This window comes from Triturus cristatus, chromosome 4_2 (genome assembly GCF_964204655.1).
Source record: "Triturus cristatus chromosome 4_2, aTriCri1.1, whole genome shotgun sequence".
NCBI lineage: Eukaryota > Metazoa > Chordata > Amphibia > Caudata > Salamandridae > Triturus > Triturus cristatus.
This window is the reverse complement of record NC_140586.1, coordinates 164,375,029-164,395,975: the sequence shown is the minus strand read 5'-3', so window position 1 is coordinate 164,395,975 and position 20,947 is coordinate 164,375,029. Positions and strand designations below refer to the sequence as shown.

The window sequence follows — 20,947 nt, the reverse complement described above, 5'->3', positions numbered from 1 at the left end:
CTTGGCCAACCTGGCACTAAAATCATTTAGATAGTAAGTCCTCATGAATGTCTGCACTCTCATAAGGCTGCTTTACAGTGGAGGGATTTTTAACCCAATGAGAAGAGTACTAAAGAAAACCAGCAGGGAGATTGCCTGGGTAATGTGAAAATCGGAAACTACTTTCAGAAGAGAAGGATGGTTAACCCGGTTACGATGGAAAATTATAAGGGTTCTACTGTAGAGAGGGCTTGAAGCTCATTCACTCTACAGCAGATACAATGGTCACTAGAAAAGCTACATTCCAAGTTGGGACCAAACTGCACTCACAGAGAAGAATTCTTCCATCTTTGAGTAAGTTGGTCATATCTTCCAAAAATCTTTTACCAGAGGAATTTTAAAGGATGATCTTTGTGCGACACCTTTTCTGTATACCTTGATGGCAGAAGAATGTAACGTTAGAGATCAACATTTTATGTTTGACTGTGCCACATGAAGGAAGTAAGTGATGACATCTTGACAGGACACCAGACCAGGTTTATTCAGAAGACACCACAGTACAAATCTCTTCCACTTTAAAGCATATGGCCAGATTGATGATCCTTTAGTCTCCCAAATGTACAATCTTGAGACAAACCGAGACGGACATATTGCATAATCCCAGAAGCCTTGCTAAAAAATTAGCAGATTTCATGCAGGGATAATATCACTGCCGCTACATCCTGGACGACAGACAATTTCACTGCAGCTTCATTGTGAGATTTTATGTTAAGGTAAAGGAGTTCTGGAAATCACCAATGTCTTAGTCACTTGGAAGCCCTCATCTTTAAGAATTGGTGCAAATAGGTTTAGCGAACAGATTTATCACTGGAAACTGTCTTGAAAAATGTTTCTTTATACACTGCAGAGAACTAATTTGTGGTTTCCTTCGAACTATCAGCTCAGCCAGAGTTTTAAGGCCAGGAAGATGCACAGTCCAAATGGCCTGACTCCCTGCCAAGAACCAGTTCTAGATTTGTTGGGCGTTCAGGGATAGAATTCTGGATTTGGTGCCGAATGGTTCGATGAGGCAGGGAACTGCGGTCATGTAGTCTGGAAGAATCAAGATTCTGTTCCTCGTTAAGTAAGGCAAAAAAGCACTCTGTGGCAGATGGACTGCTTTTAACTCTAGAACACTGATGTGGTAAAATCATTCTTGTCGGACCACAGTCAGACTCCCACACCCTCCTCAACCCATAACTGACATCACAATGGTCTGTGAGGCACTTTCATAACGAAAAGGAATGCCCTTAGGAAGAGTGGCCCCCTTGACCGAATGTTTTGCAGGAAGAGATGCGCTCAATGTGGCCTCATTTGGCTTACCACTGAAACCAGATATTGAAAACATTGACGTAGAGGCTTCATATAGAATATTGCACATGGCACAACGAAGACGCAAGAGGCCATCAACCACAGTATATTCATGAAATCGGATGAACAGTAGGAAAAGGAATTTTCTGACAAAGCCATTAAAAAAAAATAGTGAACACTAATAAGCAAAGAGAGAACTCTGCACTCTGTGTTTAACGTTGCTCCTAGTTAATTGAACACATGGGCAGGAGTTTAAGATTACTGAAAATTGACTTGAAGGTCCAGACAATAAACAAGTGCAATAGTGACCATGAAGTCTTCAAGTGTCCTTTAAGCAATGTGGAGTTTTATCAACAAATTGCTGAGACAAGGATAAATGTAGTTTTTTTCTCTCTCGAAATGAGCTGCGATTACAGAGGTGCTCTTTGCAAAGGTCAGAGGGGCAAAATGTAGCTTAAAGGAAAGAACTCTGTAGTGGGTATGGGTGTTTACTATTGCGCGCTTCAAAAACTGTGTCCACAGCGCCCATCCAGACTTCCTTTCATGAGCATGGGAAACGTGATGCAGAACCAACATTTAAGTGTTTGTTCTTTATCCACTTGTTGGCTGGCCTGAGATCCAAGATCTGTCTGAACTCTTTCTAGGGGTCTTTTTTGGGTACCAAAACGATCTTTAATAGATTTTTCTCCAAGAGGTACAGGCTCTACGGCTTGCTTTCATAGTAGCGAGGTTACATCCATCCGTAATAAATGCAGCTTATGTTTTGGCAAAGGCTTCCAAGAGGAGATACGAGGAGTAAAAACATTTTCTGTTCGTTGTAAGATCATTTTGTAGTTATGATTTACCACTTTCCAAGATGAAGGGAAACAACTGGAATGCTTGATAGAGAAGTGGGTGAGTCACCGACTGAGACTGTGCAAAATTTTAAATTGCACATCAAGCTTCAGTGATTTTAGATGTAGCATCATGCTTGTCCAAGAGAAATGAAGCAGAAACAAGGCGATGATGGACGGAGCGCTAAAACTTTAGACACTCACCCCCAGTCACAGATCTGCGTTGAATCCATCATCGTTCTTTAGCTCACTTTGCCACCCCAGTTGAGACCCAGCCATATGCAAATCAGTTTTGAGCCTTTTCCTTATGGGAACAGTCCAGCCCAAACTGACAAGTCAGGTCTTCCCTGGACCAAAAACAAGCATCCTGGGACTGGTTTCAGGGTAATACCCCTTATCAGACAGGCTAGCTTGAATCCAGTGGCACAGTGAGCATGGGACCCACATCTGGGCATACCTACCAACTTAGGCCGAACAAAGCAAACCCGGAGATGGACGGAGCGCTGAAACCTTTTAGACATTCACCCCCAGTCACAAATCTGGGTTGAATCCATCATTGTTCTTTAGGTGCCAGCCCGTGGAATCAGGTCACCTCCCTAGTCAAGAACAGGACTTAGACCAAGTGCCCATTAAGGTGTCCGTAAGGGCTTTATTGCATGGAAGCAAGAGCTCAGATGTGGCTGGCCTAGGTGGCAAAATCTGTGTAAGAACATTTGTGCTGACTTCAACAGAAGGCAGCTATAGGTCCAGTACCTTTCTGCTAGTCAAATTACCACAGCAAAAAAAAAAATTAACTCTTCAATATGGGGTACAAAGGTGAGTTCAACCTTGTATCCTGTTAAATATCAAGCTCACTGGGGACCTGGAAGTCTATACACAAATGTGCATCACAACAAGGGGGGGAATTCCCTGAATCACCATCATCATTGAGTGGTGGCAATTTTTAGTCAGAATAAAAGTTTAAAAAACACAATGGAGACCTCAGAGGAGGTCTCTCGGGCAGACTTTGGTTGTTTGAGGACCAACTGCAGGATTGGTTCTGCAATCAGAGATCGGGAGGGAGACCAACATACACAGTTTGGGCTTGCGCCTTCTCCTTAGCCATAGAGTAATGTGACTAGGCTGAGATCTGCTTTGCTGTTTTGTGTTTTTGTTTAAATTCCGACTTACTAGAGAACGACGACTTTACATGGGGAGGACCTCGGAATAAAAAGCAGGTCTGCAACTTCTTGTGTTCAGCCAGATGCAGCAACTTTCTCTCTTGGTACAAAATCGCAAATCAGGCACATCAGGCACATATGACAGATTCGTTCACAGGGCCCAAACACTAATGACACTTCATGCATGTCCATGATTGTCCTCAGTTTTCTGCAGATGCAACATGGTTTGAGGCCTGTAGATTTAAGAGGGGCACTATTCCCTTGCACATTCAATTTCAATTTTTGAGAGTCATGCTAGGGTGAATGTGGGAGCGCAGCTCTAGATCCTCGCTCGAAGGCGCTGAAAGAAAGGAATAAAAGTGCGCTGGGTGGCACTTCTATGCGGCTCCGCTCCATCACTTCTGGGACGGTACAGATCCAACAAGGAGTTACACAGTGTCCTCAAACAGCAAGTGAGAAAACTGCTAAGAAAACTTCCAGTTCCTATCTGAGTAATATTATAAGGGTGAGGAATGTGGTATTAGAAGTATTTATCAGAAAGCGTGTTTTTGCACAGATCTCCATTTGGGAGAGTGTGGAAAATGGGTTGGAGGAAAGCTTCGAGAGAGAACATGGGCATGCCAATAACAAGAGCATTTATTTATCAGAATACCAGTAAAAGACACTTTGGTAAACAAATAACACGTCGCATAAACATGACAAAAAACACACAAAAAATAAAACTTACTTTCATCATCGCTATCGGGTGAACTCTACAGAGGAGAAAAGAAATATCTATTAGCTCTAGCACAAAAAGGTATACATCTGGAATCAAAACATTACACTAAATATTGTCACTGACTTTCAAACCATTTTTTAACCTGCAGAAAAGCTCACTGATTTTATTTCTACTCATCCCCACAGATTTGCTGGCGTTACGCAGGTGTATGGAAGCAGCTACTATGCCACTCACTGATCGAGCCAACTAAAATCAGAAAACCAACAAGAGGAGAAGCTGCAGATTTTGTATTTAGGCAAGCACCATAACCTCAGGACTTAAAGAAACTAACTTGTTTGGCTGTTTAATGGTCCAGTGTCCAATATTATTTTAAGGCTATTTGCAATACTAAGGAGTGCTCTTATAAAAAAAAGGTAAACGATGTTCCTTTCAATTACTTGGGCAAGAAACCACAAAAGACGGCAATGTGCAAATACTAGCAGTACAAAATATTTTGAAAGATATATTCGGGATGGGCATAACATATGAACAGAATAGACATCTATATTACAACTAAGGAAAGTATTTGCAATGAAGATCCGGTTTCAACTTTATGAGAAATTAATGTTAATATAAAAAGGATAAAAGGTCAAAGAGCTTCAGAGACCATTCCTGGAGACATTGCTGCCTTTCGTTTTCAAAGCCCCCGTTACAATCTAATGGGGTGCCCCAGTAAACCTCAGAATCAGGGTAACCATTAGTATAAACAAAAATCCTGTTGGTAGCTAATTACACATAAATCCAAAATAACTTAAGTCAGCCAGAAGCAGTAAACAACAAAAACATGCAGAAACAAAACAACCAGAGAAAATAACTCCACAATGTGTGTATTTTAGTGCAAGTACACGAAAGTATCTATGTACAATAAACTTAAGGTAGTAGCGGTTACTTGAAACCATCTCAGGGGGTCTTTAGGACGTGGGGGAGGGGCAACCTTGAGTTGCAAGCAAGTCTCGGTCCATGGAAGAAGTCCTTTGGGGGCTGCAAAGACAGCAAGCCTGCTAGTCTTAGTTGAGCTCTAGGACAATAAATGAATATCCTAAGCTGGATATTGGCCCTTCAAGCATTAATTGCACAAGAATGGGCCAGTAAGGGGATGCACTTGCCCTTCCAAAACAAATTAGAGGAATGAGCGCTTGCTGGCCAGTCTGACGCTTCAACTGTTAACCTTATCGCGCTTAGGATATTCATGTATTGCCCTAGAGCTCAACTAAGACAAGAAGGCTTGCAGTCTTTCCACCCATTGGTTCATTTGACTTTGGACAGACAGCTTGCAGGGTGCTAAAGCACTGCTCAGTTCTATATGTTATTGTATTTTACATGTATAGGCACTTGACCCATAATTTGTTCACTCTGCACGAGCACTGATGTCACTGTTTCCACCTTAAGGTGCAGCCCAAATTTACTGTACATAGATATTTGTGTGCACTGTCCCTAAAATAAATATATTGTGCATCAATCATTTTCTCTGGTTGTGTTTTGTTTCCCCATGTTGCTGTCAATTAATGCTTCTGGCTGACCTTTAATTCATTTTGGTGTTATGGGTAATTAGGAACCAACAGGATTTTTGTTGTTTATACTTTGTTTTCAAATAGCTGACAGTGACTTTATAATATGAGCTTCCTGGAATAATAATGTGGCATTAGGCTATGCCGCCCTACTACCCCCCCCCCCCCCCCCTCCATTTCATGCACAGCTGTAACTACAATCTAAAAAAAACTCTAGCAAACGTCCACATATAGCAGGAAAAGTAGTAGTTTAGAAGATGATGGAAACAAATGTTCTTTGAAAGCCAGGTATGGTAAAGAAGGAATCTTGAATAGGAAATGCTTTGAGGAAAAGTATTGGATGACAAAAATAGAAAGCTTGAAAACTAAACGAAAAAGGAACGCTGAAGGTTTGAGAAATACTTAACTAGTTAAGCACATCTCTTATGCAGTGTCAACGGCTAGTGTAGCTACTTGAGGAAAATTAAGTATGCTTCATCTCTGAATCAACATTTCTTAATGGCAGCAATCATCTCTGAATCAACATTTCTTAATGGCAGCAATCTAACAACCTCCGTTTTTCTGTTTAATGGTCAGAACGGCAAGCTTAGGTTGGAAATTCAAGGTGGCCAACTTAAAGGAATTAAGGCACACTACTTACATCATCTGCGCCATCTACTTCTGGCAATTCTACGTCCTCATCCCCACCCATGTTGTTCATCATCTGCTGTCAACAATAAAACAAAGATATCATTAAAAAAAATAATTGGAAAAAAAATCCAATAATGAAACCAAGTTCATGGCACAAGCAAGTGATCGCTGCTTCAATGGTTGTGCCATATTGCACACTGAGATCAATAGTTTGGATCACTAATTCTGCCACATACAAGTTGGTTCCCTGTACATCCTGAGGCTCTGCTGCTTTCTTTGACCAACTTATTTTGCCTTGTCAGCACTGAGCAAAGGACAGGTGAAAGATGTAAGGTAATAGAAGTTAAGGTTTTCATCTTCTAAGGCAAGGAAGTGACCTAAAAGCACAGCAAATTCTCTAGCTACAGTCTACAACAGTGTGAGAAGCTAAAGAATTAACAGTAGTGTCAACCCGGTCAATACTCTAAGCACTAAGATTTAAGTTCGTAGCTAAACACCCAACTGTAAATTCTGCCCAGTCAAAATTCGCACTGTAAATGCTGTTCTGCCAGTTCTTTGTGTGAGATACCAACATCTACAAAAAGCAATCCGGACAGAAGAAGGTACAATTACCTAGCCACCGTATCAATTACATGCTTAGCTATAGCATCGTCAAAACACTGAGCAAGAGCTCTTCAAACAGGGCAAGCAAGCCTCAGATGGATTGTGATCTAGATAAGATACAGAACCACATTTTATACTCATTAACTTTAAACTTGTTAAAAGCGCAAAGACAGAGGGCTAGGCAGCACGTAGTCAAAACAATTCAAAAATAAAATTTAACTGAAAAATGACTAGAGTTTTTTTCATTTAACAGGTTGTGACAAAAGGATTTAGAGATTATGGCATCTCAAATTGACATGGGCATAGAATGGCGTAGTCCACACAAAAGCTAAAGTGTGCTTTTAGATTTTCCCTAAATTTTAGATGTTTTCACAAAGAAAATATCCCTGTCAAAAATTGACAAAAAGTTATTTGATGTGTCAAGTTTATCTAAAGCCATATGCGGCATTTCAGAACCCTCCAGTCTCACAAACACACCTGTGTATGTCCTTGCTAGGACAGGAGCATAAGGGCATCATGTGAAAAATACAAGCAACCTAGTGCGACTTCTATGATAGGCCATGCTGTGCCAGGTATGTTGGCCCTTTGAGAAACTCCTCCTCAAAACTGAAAATATGTCCTCCCTGTGTGAGAACACCCAGTGAAAGAAAGGGGAGAGTGCATATTCACTTGCAGTACTAACTCCATCAACTCCTTCAGCTTTTGGGACTGTAGTTAACTAGATCAGCAAGAGGCAGCATATTAGGCCAATTGCTAATGTTGTGAGAGGGGATTAGGGATCAAAATTACTAGGCTAACCCAGCCCTATTGCCAACAGGCTGTCACGATTTTCAGACATCATTTTGGCTCCATTCATACCTACGCATCTCTCTAGGCCTTGTTTGGGGTCCATTCCTCCAATTTCTGTAAGTCTTCCTCACCTTAAGGTCACCATGATTTCTTACGGTTAGTCCTGACCCCTCTTAAAGTAGATCAATAGTGCTGTGTTTAGAACTGCCACACTATTACCTTCTTCAATCTGCGGCCCCCTTCGGCCCTCTAGATCCTATCTCTTATCTCCTCCCACCTTTTTGTCCAACTGAATATACAACAAAGTATAACCAATTAAAGCAATTATGGCTGGTGTGCTACAAAAGCTTGGGGAAGATCATTCTATTCACAATACACCTCCCTCATTAAATATCCCTCAATACCTATTTTCCCTGTTCTTTTGTTCCACATCTCCACCTTGCTCCCCGGGTACACGGAGGTGGCCACAACAGAAAATTAATAACTGTTTAAGCAATCAATTTATCACCCAAGTAGCTAGTTTAGGGAAAGGAATTCGAACCCTGTAGCTTTCCTTCTTCTAACATGACCAGCGATAAAACAAGTTAAGGGAATGGCTCTTGCGGCAATATAAACTATCCATTCACAAATCTCTTGCTACTTCAAAAGAAAAGGTTTACTAACTGTAGTCCTGGTGCTGCATTGTAGGAATGGTCATTGAGGTCAATTGCTAGAATGATGATCTGCTGTGTGCATGGACTCCGAAAATCAATTTTGTAGTTTACTTACATGGAAAAATAATCTTTGTTCAGAAGTTCATAACCAAATATGTGGATTGGAAGTCTAACAGAAGTCTCTTCTTTTATGTTCAAAATACTGACCCAAATGGTCATCCTAAAGCAGCATTGTTAGATTCCAGTTAAAAAACAAGTGGCCTTGAAGGCTCTTTGTATGGCTCACAAGCACTCAATGGTCTGGCTCCAAGTACCTGAGAAAGAAATATATATAGTACACTCCTAATAGATTGTTGCGCTCTGCAGCTTCCAAAACAGTCATGGTTCCAAAAATCAAGAAAGTCTTCTGTGGTAGCAAAAGCTTTGTTCACTCCAACTGCTAACTGACATTTGAGGTGCCAAGGCAGTAGATTCCAAACCAATATGACAATCTTTAGGAAACACCTGAAATGCTGGTTTTCTCTTCCTTTGTAGTTTCATATCCCTCCTTTGGCCTCAGTTCAGTAAATTTGCAGATGTTTAGCACCAAGGCGCCCTAGGGCATTTGTGTGCTCTATAAATTTTAAATCAAGCATTGCAGCATTCAAATTGAATATGCTACTTACCAGTATGCATCTGTTCTTGGCATGTAGGGCTGCTGACATTCATATCTGTGCATAGATCGCCGCCTAGTGTTGGGTCCGGATGTTTGCACGTTGTTGTCCTGGAAGAGTCTTCGAAGTATCCTTGGATAGGTGACTCCTCCCCTGGACTACAGTGCGCATGGGCATCCTCTCCATCCTCAGATTGTTTTTCGCCATTGTGGCAGTGATGGAGTAGATACAGAAAGTGATGACCATGCTTACAGTAATTCTGAGAGCTGCAGCTGCTACAGGCGCCGGGGAGGAGGGAGGGCGATATGAATGTCAGCAGCCCTACATGCCAAGAACAGATGCATACTGGTAAGTAGCATATTCAGTTCGAGGCATGTGGGCTGCTGAATTCATATCTGTGCATAGAATACATAGCAGTGCCCTCTATTGGCGGCGGCTACCCGTGCCAGCTGCAGCGGTCTGAAAAAGTGTTTTGAGAACAGCCTGTCCTACAGCTGCCTGCTGTTTTGACTGCACATCTACGCAATAGTGTTTTGTAAATGTGTGTGTAGTGGACCATGTGGCTGCTCTGCATATATCATGCAGGGGAATATTTCCTAGGAAGGCCATGGAAGCCCCCAACTTACGTGTTGAGTGGGCTCGTGGTGGAATAGTTAATGTGCGTTTTGCTTTTTGATAACAGATTTGAATACACTTAACTATCCATCTGGCTATCCCTGCTTTGGAGATGGCGTTACCTTTGTGGTGTGGGGCAAAGGCAACGAACAGTTGTTTTGTCTTCCTGAAGGGTTTAGTCCTATCGATGTAGTACATGAGGGCCCTCCGTACATCTAGTGTATGTAGTGCCCTTTCTGCAACAGTTTGTGGGTTTTGGAAGAAAACTGGCAGTTCAATAGTCTGATTCATGTGGAATTGCGATATTACCTTGGGCATGAATTTGGGGTTGGTACGTAGTACGACCCTGTTGGTGTGAACCTGTATAAATGGCTCTTGAACGGTTAGTGCCTGGAGTTCACTAACTCTTCTTAGGGAAGTGATCGCTACAAGGAAGGCCACTTTCCAGGTAAGGAATTGAATCTCGCATGAGTGTAGAGGTTCAAAGGGTGGACCCATCAGGCGTGTGAGGACCAAGTCGAGGTTCCACATTGGAGCCGGTGGGTGGCTTGGTGGAATGACTCGTTTGAGTCCTTCCAAGAATGCTTTGATGGCAGGCACTCTGAATAGAGAGGTGCTGCCTGGTTTGCAGATAGGCTGAGATTGCGGTCAAATGGACACGTATAGAGGTGTACGCCAGATTGCATCGATATAGGTGTAAGAGGTAACAGATGATGTTTTGGATGGATGCGTCCAGCGGGTTGATGTCATTATTACCGCAATAAATGACGAACCTTTTCCATTTGGCTGCATAGCAAGCTCTGGTAGTGGGTCTCCTGGCCTCCTTGATGATGTCCATACAGTCAGGTGGCAGGTTGAGATAGCCAAACTCTAGGACTTCAGGAGCCAGATCGCCAGGTTCAGCTGTTGCGGATCTGGGTGCTGAACCTCTCCACGGTTCTGCGTCAAATACGCGGGTTTGATCCGCAGCCTTTGATGCGGCACCACGGAAAGTTCGAGGAAGGTGGTGTACCACGGCTGGCGTGCCCACGTGGGAGCAACTAGGACGAGTGTCAGGGAGTGTTGTCGGAGTTTGCGGGCCACTAGCGGTATCAATGGCGCTGGGGGAAAAGCGTACGCAAATCTGCCGGACCAGTTCATCCATATCGCATTGCCCTGCGACTGCGGATGTGGGAATCTGGCGGCGAAGCTTTGGCATTTTGCGTTTTCGCTTGTCGCGAATAGGTCTATCTCCGGATGACCCCACTGCTGGAAGTACGGTTGGAGTACTGATGGGTGTAACTCCCACTCGTGCATCTGGTGGCTGTGTCTGCTGAGCAGATCCGCCATCTGGTTGTCCTTGCCAGGGAGGTGTTCCGCCATGAGGAACATGTTCCTTTGAATGGCCCACTTCCACATGCTCTGAGCCAGATGAGAACTGTGGAGAGTGTGTTCCTCCCTGTTTCTGTATGTAGTACATTGCGGTCATGTTGTCCGTCCGGATCAACACGACCTTGTTGCATAGATGTACTTTGAATGCCTTCATGGCTAGGAAGATTGCCATCAGTTCCAGAAGGTTGATGTGCAACTTCTTTTGTTGTGTTGTCCATAGTCCCTGCACTGTGTAGTGGAGTACATGAGCTCCCCATCCCTGGAGAGACGCGTCCGCTGTCAGTACTATCTGTGGGACAGGCTCTTGGAATGGTCGGCCCTTGCAAAGGTTTTGTGGGTTCCACCAATGCAGAGAGTTGTATGCCCGACCGCTCACCAACACTAGGTCCTTTAACTGTCCTTGAGCCTGATTCCACTGACGTGCTAGGCACTCCTGAAGTGGGCGCATATGTAATCTCGCGTGCGGGACTATGAAGATGCAGGAGGCCATCATGCCTATCAACTGCATAAACACTCGCGCTGGAAGTGAGTGATTGGGTTTGAACTTGGAGATCAGCAGTTGTATGCTGTTGATCCTCACTAAATTTGGCTGAGCTGTGGCCGCGAGAGTGTCTATAGTCGCACCTAGGTACTGTTGTACGTGTGCGGGCTGGAGATGGGACTTTGGATAATTTAGTGAGAATCCCAGACTGTGAAGAAGGTGAATGGTGCGGGACATGTGGCTTGCACATTGCTGGGCTGACTTCGCTTGAACGAGCCAGTCGTCTAGGTAGGGGTAGACGTGTATATGCTGCCTCCGTAGATGTGCTGCCACCGTAGCTAGGCACTTCGTGAAAACCCTGGGCGCTGTTGTCACGCCGAAGAGAAGGACTTTGAACTGATAGTGCTGCCCCTGAACAGTGAACCTGAGGTATTTTTTGTGTGAGGGGTGGATGGGTATGTGAAAGTACGCATCCTTGAGGTCCAGTGTGGCTAGGAAGTCTCCCTGCTTGAGAAGCGGAAGGACTTGCTGTAGAGTGAGCATGTGAAAGTGCTCTGAAAGAATGTACTGGTTCAGGGGTCTCAGGTCTAATATAGGTCTGAGCGACCCGTCCTTTTTTGGAATTAAGAAGTAGAGGGAGTACACTCCCGTACCCTGCTCGTGGATGGGTACGACCTCTATAGCGCCTTTTAGAAGCATACTTTGCACTTCTTGCTGTAAGAGCGTTAAGTGCTCTGAGGACATAGGACGGCTTCTTGGTGGTATTGTGGGTGGAGTGGAGGTTAACTCCAGACAGTAACCGTAGTTTACAATATCTTTGACCCACCTGTCCGTGGTGATGGAATTCCACGTGGACAGGAACCTTTGTAGCCTTCCCCCAACAGGTGTTATGTGGTCGGGAGGAAGGGAGAGGGCGTCACTGCTTGTTCTTGGGGGAGGACCTGGTGTTGCCGTAGCCACGTCCTCTGCCCTTTGTACTGGAGCCACGGTATCCACCTCGGGTGTTTTTATCGTAGGTGGTCTGTGTATTGCCTTTGCTATATGTTTGTTGTGACCCCTGTCCTCTACCTGCTCCCTTGTTTCCGGGGCGACGAAAGGAGCCGCTCCGAAAGGACTGAGTTTGTAGGGCGCCCATGGACTTTGCAGTGTCCGTGTCCTTTTTTATCTTTGAGGGTGGTGTCAACCTCTGGCCCGAATAGATAGTCGGGGTTGACGGGCTGATTCAGTATATTGTTTTGTACCTCAGGCTTGAATCCTGAGATCCGTAGCCAGGCATGTCGTCACAGCATGACGCTTGTGTTTATGGCTCTGGCAGCCGTGTCTGCAGCATCTAGTGCACATTTGATGGAAGCGTTCGTGAGTAGCTGTCCTTCTCTGATGAGCATTTCTGCGCCTTCCTTGAACTGGTCAGGGAGATGTTGGAATATTTGCTCCAGTGTGTCATAGTGCGCTCTATCATAGCGAGCAAGGAGCGCTTGAGTGTTGGCTATGCGCCATATGTTGGCAGCTTGGGCGGCAACTCGCTTGCCAGAGGTCTCCAACACCTTGGACTCTTTGTCCGGGGGAGGAGCGTCACCTGTCGCTTGCGAGTGTGCCCTCTTGCGTGCATTCGCTACGACGATGGAGTCGAGTGGTAATTGTCCTCTGATGCAAGTAGGATCCCCAGGTGCTGATCTGTATTTTTTATCAATCCTGGGGTTTATCACTCGTGCCCTGGTGGGTTCCTTGAAAATGTCCTTGGCTGGTTTGAGGACCCCCTTCAACATTGGCAGAGTCTTTAAATGTCTTTCTGAGGATGCAAAGGTGTCCATTAGAAAGTCATCTTCGATGGTATCAGAGTGAAGCTGTACCCCATGGTTATTTGCAGCACGTTCAATAAGAGCGTTGAACGCCGCAGTATCCTCCGTAGGGGATGTTTTTGCCCCATAGAGTTGTTGGTCCTGTGCATCGAGAGGTGCACTGGGGTCTGCAGGGTCGTCCCAAGTTTGATCAGGGTCCTGCTGGTCATCAAGGTCCGTGTCTACATGGTAGGGGACTTGGTCATCCATGTAGTCCTCCAATGCATCCGTATCGGAGCGTGTGGGGGAGAACCGGTGTGGATCCTGGTAGGATGAATGGAAGGGTTCATAAAGGAGAGGTTCCGATTCTACAGGCAACTTCCTTTTTAGTGGGATCCTGAAAGGGTCCAATGGCGGCTCCGAAGTTATCCTTCGGTCGTGGAGAATCATCCTGCCAGTGTCGGCGTCGATGATACGTGCCGGAGACGTCTCAGCAGGTGTGACCGTAGGTTGGGTGACCCGTGTCCTGAGTTGGAACATTTTTGGGATTGTCGACGGAGGCAAGCCGAAGGTAATGTTGGCCGGCACCGAAGAGGCTGCTGGAGCTCCGATCGAACCGGAACCCGACGTGTCCTGGAGGACAGCCGTGGTTTTGCTGCCTTGCGTCGCACCAGGTCGTACTTGGGGCGCCTTTGAGGCTTGTGCACCGGCCAGGTTCGTAGAGGCGGCCGTGGATTTTTTCGGCGCCGGCGGGTCATCGAGTCGAGGTGCGGAGATCACCGAAGTCTTCGATACGTGAGGCTTAGGTGTCGTCGAGGGAGCAATGCGAGACACAGCAGGCGGTACGGCCCTTGGTGTCGTTGGTGCCGGTAGCCGAGCAGGTTTGTCGGTGCCGATGGCTTTCTTCCGTTTGTCGACTCCAACGTCGCCCGCTTCAAGTTCGGCACCGAAGTCTCTCTTGGTGCGGTCGGTGCCGACGCGTTGCGCTGGCGTCGAAGGACTCGATCCGACCAGCGCCACTTTCAGTTTCGGTGGAACCGGAGCAGCTTTCGGTTTTGTGGTAGGGAAACCAGCCTGTTTATGCAGTAATGGCTGCCGCTGAACGTCCGAGGCCGGGCCCGAGGGCGGGGCCGAAGAACTGCGGGATGGGTCTCGGGTAAGGCCCGAAGGCAATCCCTCGACCGGAGCCATAGGCTGTGGCACTGGTGTTTCTTCGGTTTGAACAGGTCGGCCTTGTTCATCATTGGAGCTACTCTCTTCGGCCCCTAAGGCCTCCTCGTCGTCTCCTACCTCGGTGTCGTCTTCACCTCTGTGGAAGAGTGACTCGTCTACCTCGTCCGATCCGGGTTCGTGTTCGGAAACGGGACTGGAGGGCAAGACTTCTAATTCCTCGACGTCTTCGGCCTCGTCGAAGATGTCTGTTGGGGCCGGTGCCGCATGCTGCGCCTCGAGTCTCGCCGCTCGTCGATTCCGCAGAGTCTTCTTGGAACGGAACCGGGCACAGGCCATGCATGTCGATTCGTCGTGGTCCGGCGAAAGGCATTTGTTGCACACCGGATGGACGTCGATGTGTGGGTACTTCGCATTGCATACCGGACACCTTTTGAATGGCGTCCTCGATTCCATCGTCGAAGTAGTCGATGGACAGGTAAATGCGAAAAAAGTCGGTGCTGAAAGTTAGTAAACTAACAGGATTGTATCGAAACCCGATCGATAAACAGTACCGACGCAAACTAAAGGCCTTTTGGCATCGACAAAATATTTTCCTAACTTGAGCTAAGATAGCACATCCGAACCCAATGGCGGAAAAAAACAATCTGAGGATGGAGAGGATGCCCATGCGCACTGTAGTCCAGGGGAGGAGTCACCTATCCAAGGATACTTCGAAGACTCTTCCAGGACAACAACGTGCAAACATCCGGACCCAACACTAGGCGGCGATCTATGCACAGATATGAATTCAGCAGCCCACATGCCTCGAACACATAAAAACACCTTTCAGTATATAACATGAAGGCAAAAAAATTTAGCCTGCGAGGCTTGTACAGAAAACAGAAAAAAAGGTGCTTGTACCTTCAAGAACCTGGGAGGCACCCCTTACCAGGATGCATAGTATAGACAGTTGCCTCAGACTACAAATGAGTGTGTAAAAGGGACATTGGTGGTCTATGCTGTGGTCGCCGCATTCCCTCTTGTGGAGTGTGCTTTTGGGTTTCCGGAAAATACCTTGCTGAAAAGTTGGCAACACAAGGAAATACAAGAAACTATCCATCTTGCAATAAAATGTTTATAAGTGGCCAGCCTTTGTGACCTGGTTTGGTTTTGTCCAGATAAAAACGAAAGCCATTCCTAATATCCAGTGAGTAGAGAAACGTCTCAGCTGGTGTAGATGGATTGGGAAAGAAAGTTATGGTGTGATTGATGTGAACTTTAGGTAACAATCAAGGTGGTGTTCTTAAAGCATCCCTATTGGAGTTAAATGCAGTAAACAGTACTTCTAATGACTAATGATAGAGCTTTCAGTTCGCAGACTCACAGAGGTGACCACAATCAAAAAGGTAGTTTTCCAGGATAGAAGCTGCAATGTTGCTATATGATAAGGCTCAGAGAGATAATCAGTTTTGAAAGTACTAAGTTTCATGATGAAGATTTATCGAAAATGTTTAGCTTGTATCTTAAAGAACGACATTTGCAGAGGTGATTTTCTGTATGCTATTATAGCAGCTGGGTAGCCTGTTATAGATGAGATTTAGAACACTGATTTGGCTACATATAGCAAATAATGAAGAAGGGTTTCTTCCTGGCATGAAACCAGATTGTATCCCTTGCTGTGGGACAACATGCAGAATCTCTTCCATTTTAGTGCAGAGCATCATTTTATCAACGGGAGTTTCACCTCCAAGTATAGTCATGCATTCTTCATAAACTTCTGCATCTGTTCTTGGCATGTAGACCTGTAGAATCTCATGCTATGCGCAGATCGCTATCTAGTTTTGGGTCCAGATGTTTGCAGTTTGTTTTTGTTCAAAGAAGTCTTTCCAGACACGAGGTAGGTGACTCCTTTTGGTGATAGTGAGCATAGGCATTAACTCCATCCTTAGATTGGTTTGCCGCAGAGGGTGATGGAGTTAGTAAGGGTAGTAAAGAGAGATGTCCATGTAAATTGTATCTAATTAAGATAGTACTGCAACAGGTATAGGTTCCCGGGGAAGCGGGCGGGCGCATGAGATTCTACAGCTCTACATGCCAAGAACAGATGCATACTGTGGTATGTAGCATTTTCCGTTCGAGGCATGTGAGCTGTAGATCACATGCTATGCATAGACTGTATAGCAGTTATTTCCCCAAGTAGTGGTTAACCTGTAGCTGTCTGGAATAGTGTACGTAAAACTGCCTGGCCCGCATTAGCTTATTATATAGCTAACACATCTATGCAATAGCGTTTTGTAAAGGTGTGTAGTGTAGACCATGTTGCAGCTTTGCACATGTCATCTAAGGGTATAATCCATAAAAATGCCATAGAGGCTCCAAGTTTGCGAGTGGGATGCGCTCTAGGTGGAATTGTTTAAGTGCGTTTAACTTTGATGTAGCATATTTGAATGCACTTAATTATCCACCGTGCAATACTTTATTTTGATATTGGATTGCCTTTACGTGGTGGAGCAAAAGCAACAAAAAGTTGCTTTGTTTTCCTGAAAGGTTTTGTCCTTTCTTTATAGTAAAGTAATGCTCTTTTGACATCTAAGGTGTGAAGAGCACATTCTGCCACTAAATCTGGTTGAGGGGAGAACACCGGCAACTCAACAGATTGGTTGATACGAAAGGCAGAAATTACTTTAGGTAAAAATGTGGGGTTATTCCTTAGAACCACTCTGTTTTGGTGTATTTGTAAAAAAATGGCTCTTCTATGGAAGCTCACCCACTCTCCTCAAAGATGTGATGGCTACGAGGAAGGCTACCTTCCATGTGAGAACTTGTAGTTCACATTTGTGCAATGGCTCAAAAGGTGGACCCATGAGTCTTGTAAGAACAATGTTGAGAATCCACACTGGAGCAGTTGGAAGTCTGGGTGGAAGGATTCTTTTAAGTCCGTCCATAAAAGCTTTAATAGGAGGCACTCTAAAAAGACAAATGTCTGTTTTGAAGATGTGCAGCTATTGCAGCAAGATGCAAGCGTATAGATGTGTACGCTAAATTGGAACGCTGTAGATGTAGTAGGTAGCAAATGATATTTTGAATTGAAGCATCTAGTGGATTGATTTTATTGTTACAGTAAAAAACAAACCTTTTCCATTTTGCTTCATAGCATGCTCTTGTGGTAGGACGTCTGGCCTATTTGATAATATTCATGCAGTCTGGGGGAAGATTAAGATAACCAAACTCTAGGATTTCAGGTGCCAGATCGCAAGGTTGGGATGACTGGGATCTAGATGCCTTATCTCTACACAGTTCTGAGTGAGAAGATTGTGAGTAAGGTGTAGTTTTTGCTAAGGAGCTACTGATAGCTCCAACAGGGTTGTGAACTAGGGTTGACGGGCCCATGTGGGAGCAACTAGGATTAGAGTCAGGGACTGCTGCCTGAGCTTCCGACCACTAATGGAATGAGTGGGAGAGGAGGAAAAGCATAAGCAAATATCTTTGACCAATCCATCCATAGAGCATAGCCTTTGGACAATGGGTGTGGATACCTGGATGCGACGTTTAAGCATTTTGCATTTAGGTGGATGGCGAACAGGTCTAGCTCTAGGAAGCCCCACATTTGGAAGAATGGGAGGAGAACTTGAGGGTGGTGTTCCCATTCGTGGATCTGCTGTCGTTGACGACTGAGCAGATCTGCGATCTGGTTCTTTAATCCTGGGAGGCGTTCTGCAAGAAGATATATTTGAGGTATTTATTTATTTGAAGGTTTTATATAATGGTGCGGGTATCAGAGCGCTTTACATGGCAAATGAACAGCAGCAAGAACAAGCATAAAAAAACTAAAAGGTGATTCCAATACAAGGTGCTCAATAATACAGGCTAGTAATTATTTTACAGTAATAAGTAAATAAATCAAGTGAATTTAGCCATGAGTATCGCTTTCACTTTTTTAAATGAGGCCGTGGAAGGGTTCAGTCTTGTTTCGGCGGGCAAAGCATTCCAGATCCTGGGAGCCATTCCAGAGAAGGACCGGTTTAGGTTTTCTTCTTGGCAAATCGTTGTGGTCTCAGTAGAAGATTCATGAGCTCCTGGAGGCTCCATTACCAGAGGAGAGTACCAGTTTCTGAGCTAGGTAGCGCGTCGTTTTATGATGTAAGGCCTTGTGCGTCATACATGCGATTGTTAGATAAATTCTAGCCTCGAACGGTAGCCAGTTGAGGGCTCTAAGGTCTGGAGAGATGCGAGTTACTTTTTGAACCTGTGATGAGTCTCGCAGCTGAGTTGATAGTGGCTCTAAGTGGTCGATCTGGGGAGGCCGCATAGGGCTACAGCCCCATATTCCACTCTTGGGATTACTAGGGCTTGAACAGCTTGTTTGAAGTTGTTTGCTGGTAAGAAGGGTTTCAGTCTTCTCAGGGTGTTTATGTGGAAATTTGCTCCGGATTGATATATAATAAAGCAGCAGAAATAAGCTTTCACCAGCACCACACAAAGTGAAGCCAGGCCGCACCATTCTGAAAGATGGCAACTGTTTCCCAGTAAAACAAAGAATTCGCCTAATGGACATGTGTAGAATGTCCTAGGCTCTCTGGAGGGTACGGATCACGAAGCTTGCTCCTGAAATTAATTATATGAATACCTGTATAATTGTAATAAACATACGTTCCAGGTCCCAAGGTATTGCGTAGGATGCTACTACTGTAGCACCACCATGTGGTAGACGGTCATAAGAAAACTGGCAGTGTTCAGAATTAGGTGCTGGTGCAGAGCAGCGACAAACAACGTCACAAATTAAGTACTGTGTCAACAAGTACGTTTAAATGTGGGTCTAAGGCTCATACACCTTAATAGCCTTCCAAATAGGTCTACATTTGCTATACCCATGTACAGTTCTGGACTCCTATGATCTTTTATATTTTGTGATTACTTGGTCCCGTTAGTGACCTCCTGCCTCTTTTGGGACTCACCACATCTTGTTTAACTCTCGATTTTGTTGTTTGTTTAATGTTTCTTCCTTCCTGACATCTTGTAAAGCACTCGGATACCCTCATGGGTCATGTTCGCAATATATAAAACCTTATAATTAATAAAGAAATAAAAACATGTTGATAGACAATGTGTGCTCACATTTCAGCTACCAGTAGTATTCCTGCCTGGGAGGGCAACAAAAGATCAATAGCCCCCAAATCTTTTTTGTTGTATTAAAGGAGATAGAAATTAATTGCACATTGAACATCTTTAAACCGATTGTAGAACAGGCAGTAAAACTTAATATGCCTGTTGCTAACTTTTTAAATGGAGGTTTAATGATGCTGTAGAAGGGTGGGAGGATTAGGATCGGTCATAGATCTCAATATTTTTTGAAGCAGGGTGTGATATATTAAAACAATGTAATATTGATGATTCTAACTGCTAAACCTACTTTTCTCCTCAATGAGCACATAAAAACCAGTAAAGAGTTTTAAACAAGCATTTACAATGCAATGGTCTCGGCAATATTATAGGTAGAGCTATTGCTCATTATTTTTATAGTATTCCTCAATAAATGGCATTGTCATTTCTATTGGCATTAGCTTTTTTTTGCATATTTGATACCAGTCCTGGGGCTCCTTTCCAAATCATTATGTTCAGGTGTGTACATTAGACTGCATCGACTGAAGTGAACCAGGACTACAACTCCCAGCAGACATCGGGTTGGTAAAAGAACGTCATGGCATGCAGCACTGCGCCCGTAGCGGTATTCTCAAGGTGGGTGCTACAGAAAGAGTAGCTTGCCCCTGCAGGCATTTTTAAGAGTGTCCACGACAGCTTGTATTTTTAAAATACAAGTGGGATTATTTACAAGCCCCTTGCGTGTCACTTTAAAGTGGGAAACAGTGACGTACCGGCAGCAGAAGGGGCTTGTGCATAAGCCCCAAGAATTGGAAGTGCACAGGCCATTGTGCATGTTTTGGACGGCGCACGCTGATGCGCACGTGTGGAGGCTTTGTGACTCATCCCACGTGCTGGGTTAACCTTACACACACATAATTGGAAGGCAAGTACTAAAAAGAACCTTGCAGCTGCTACAAAGACGCCCATTCACGTGCTTGTACTAAAACGCGTTTATTCTGTGCTGGGGGTGCACTATTGCTTTTGAACACCCCTGCTAGGAGCATGCCATGACAGCGAGTGCAAATATGGAAAAACGCAACTTACATTCAGCTCGAACGTCTTGAGGGCCACCCTGAACGCCCCTGGGACAGGGGGTCTGAGCCGCAGGGTTTCCTTGATGACGCAGCCCGTGTACTCGAGTTGCTCCAGGGCCTCCAATGAAGCGCCAGGAAGGTCATGAGGGAGGTGGCGGCGCTAGCCGTGGTCTCGTGGCCTCCAAATAGGAGCTCAGTGGCGGATTCCTTCAGTTCCTCTTTGTGGAAACCAGAAGGGAATTGGTAAGCCCGAGGCTACCTGCGCTTCACTCTTGAGGCGCAGGTCGCATTCCACCACTTCCAGCAGTGGGATAGCTCAGTCGATAAAGAGCCTGCTGCGGCGCCATGGCAGCCGGGACCACCCCCTACGTACACGAGCTACAAGCAGGTCACAGTGAGCGCCTTATATATACACACTAGGGCCCTGACTTTGAATGCCACACAAGTGCCTCTCCAATT

General features: G+C 45.0%; 1 protein-coding gene across 3 annotated transcripts in view; it reads right to left on the bottom strand.

The window, feature by feature from the left end:
• Window positions 1-20,947, bottom strand: part of PTGES3 (prostaglandin E synthase 3) — a 217,638-nt gene that overhangs the window by 39,227 nt on the left and 157,464 nt on the right. The window contains exons 6-7 of one of the 3 annotated variants that reach the window (XM_085600959.1): window positions 6,228-6,293; window positions 4,050-4,074 (exon numbers count right to left, since the gene is read on the bottom strand). In XM_085600959.1, coding sequence (XP_085457085.1) covers window positions 4,050-4,074; window positions 6,228-6,293 — 91 coding nt within the window. The remainder of the gene's footprint in view (window positions 1-4,049; window positions 4,075-6,227; window positions 6,294-20,947) is intronic. The other 2 variants (XM_085600960.1, XM_085600961.1) reach the window with 2 other exon arrangements.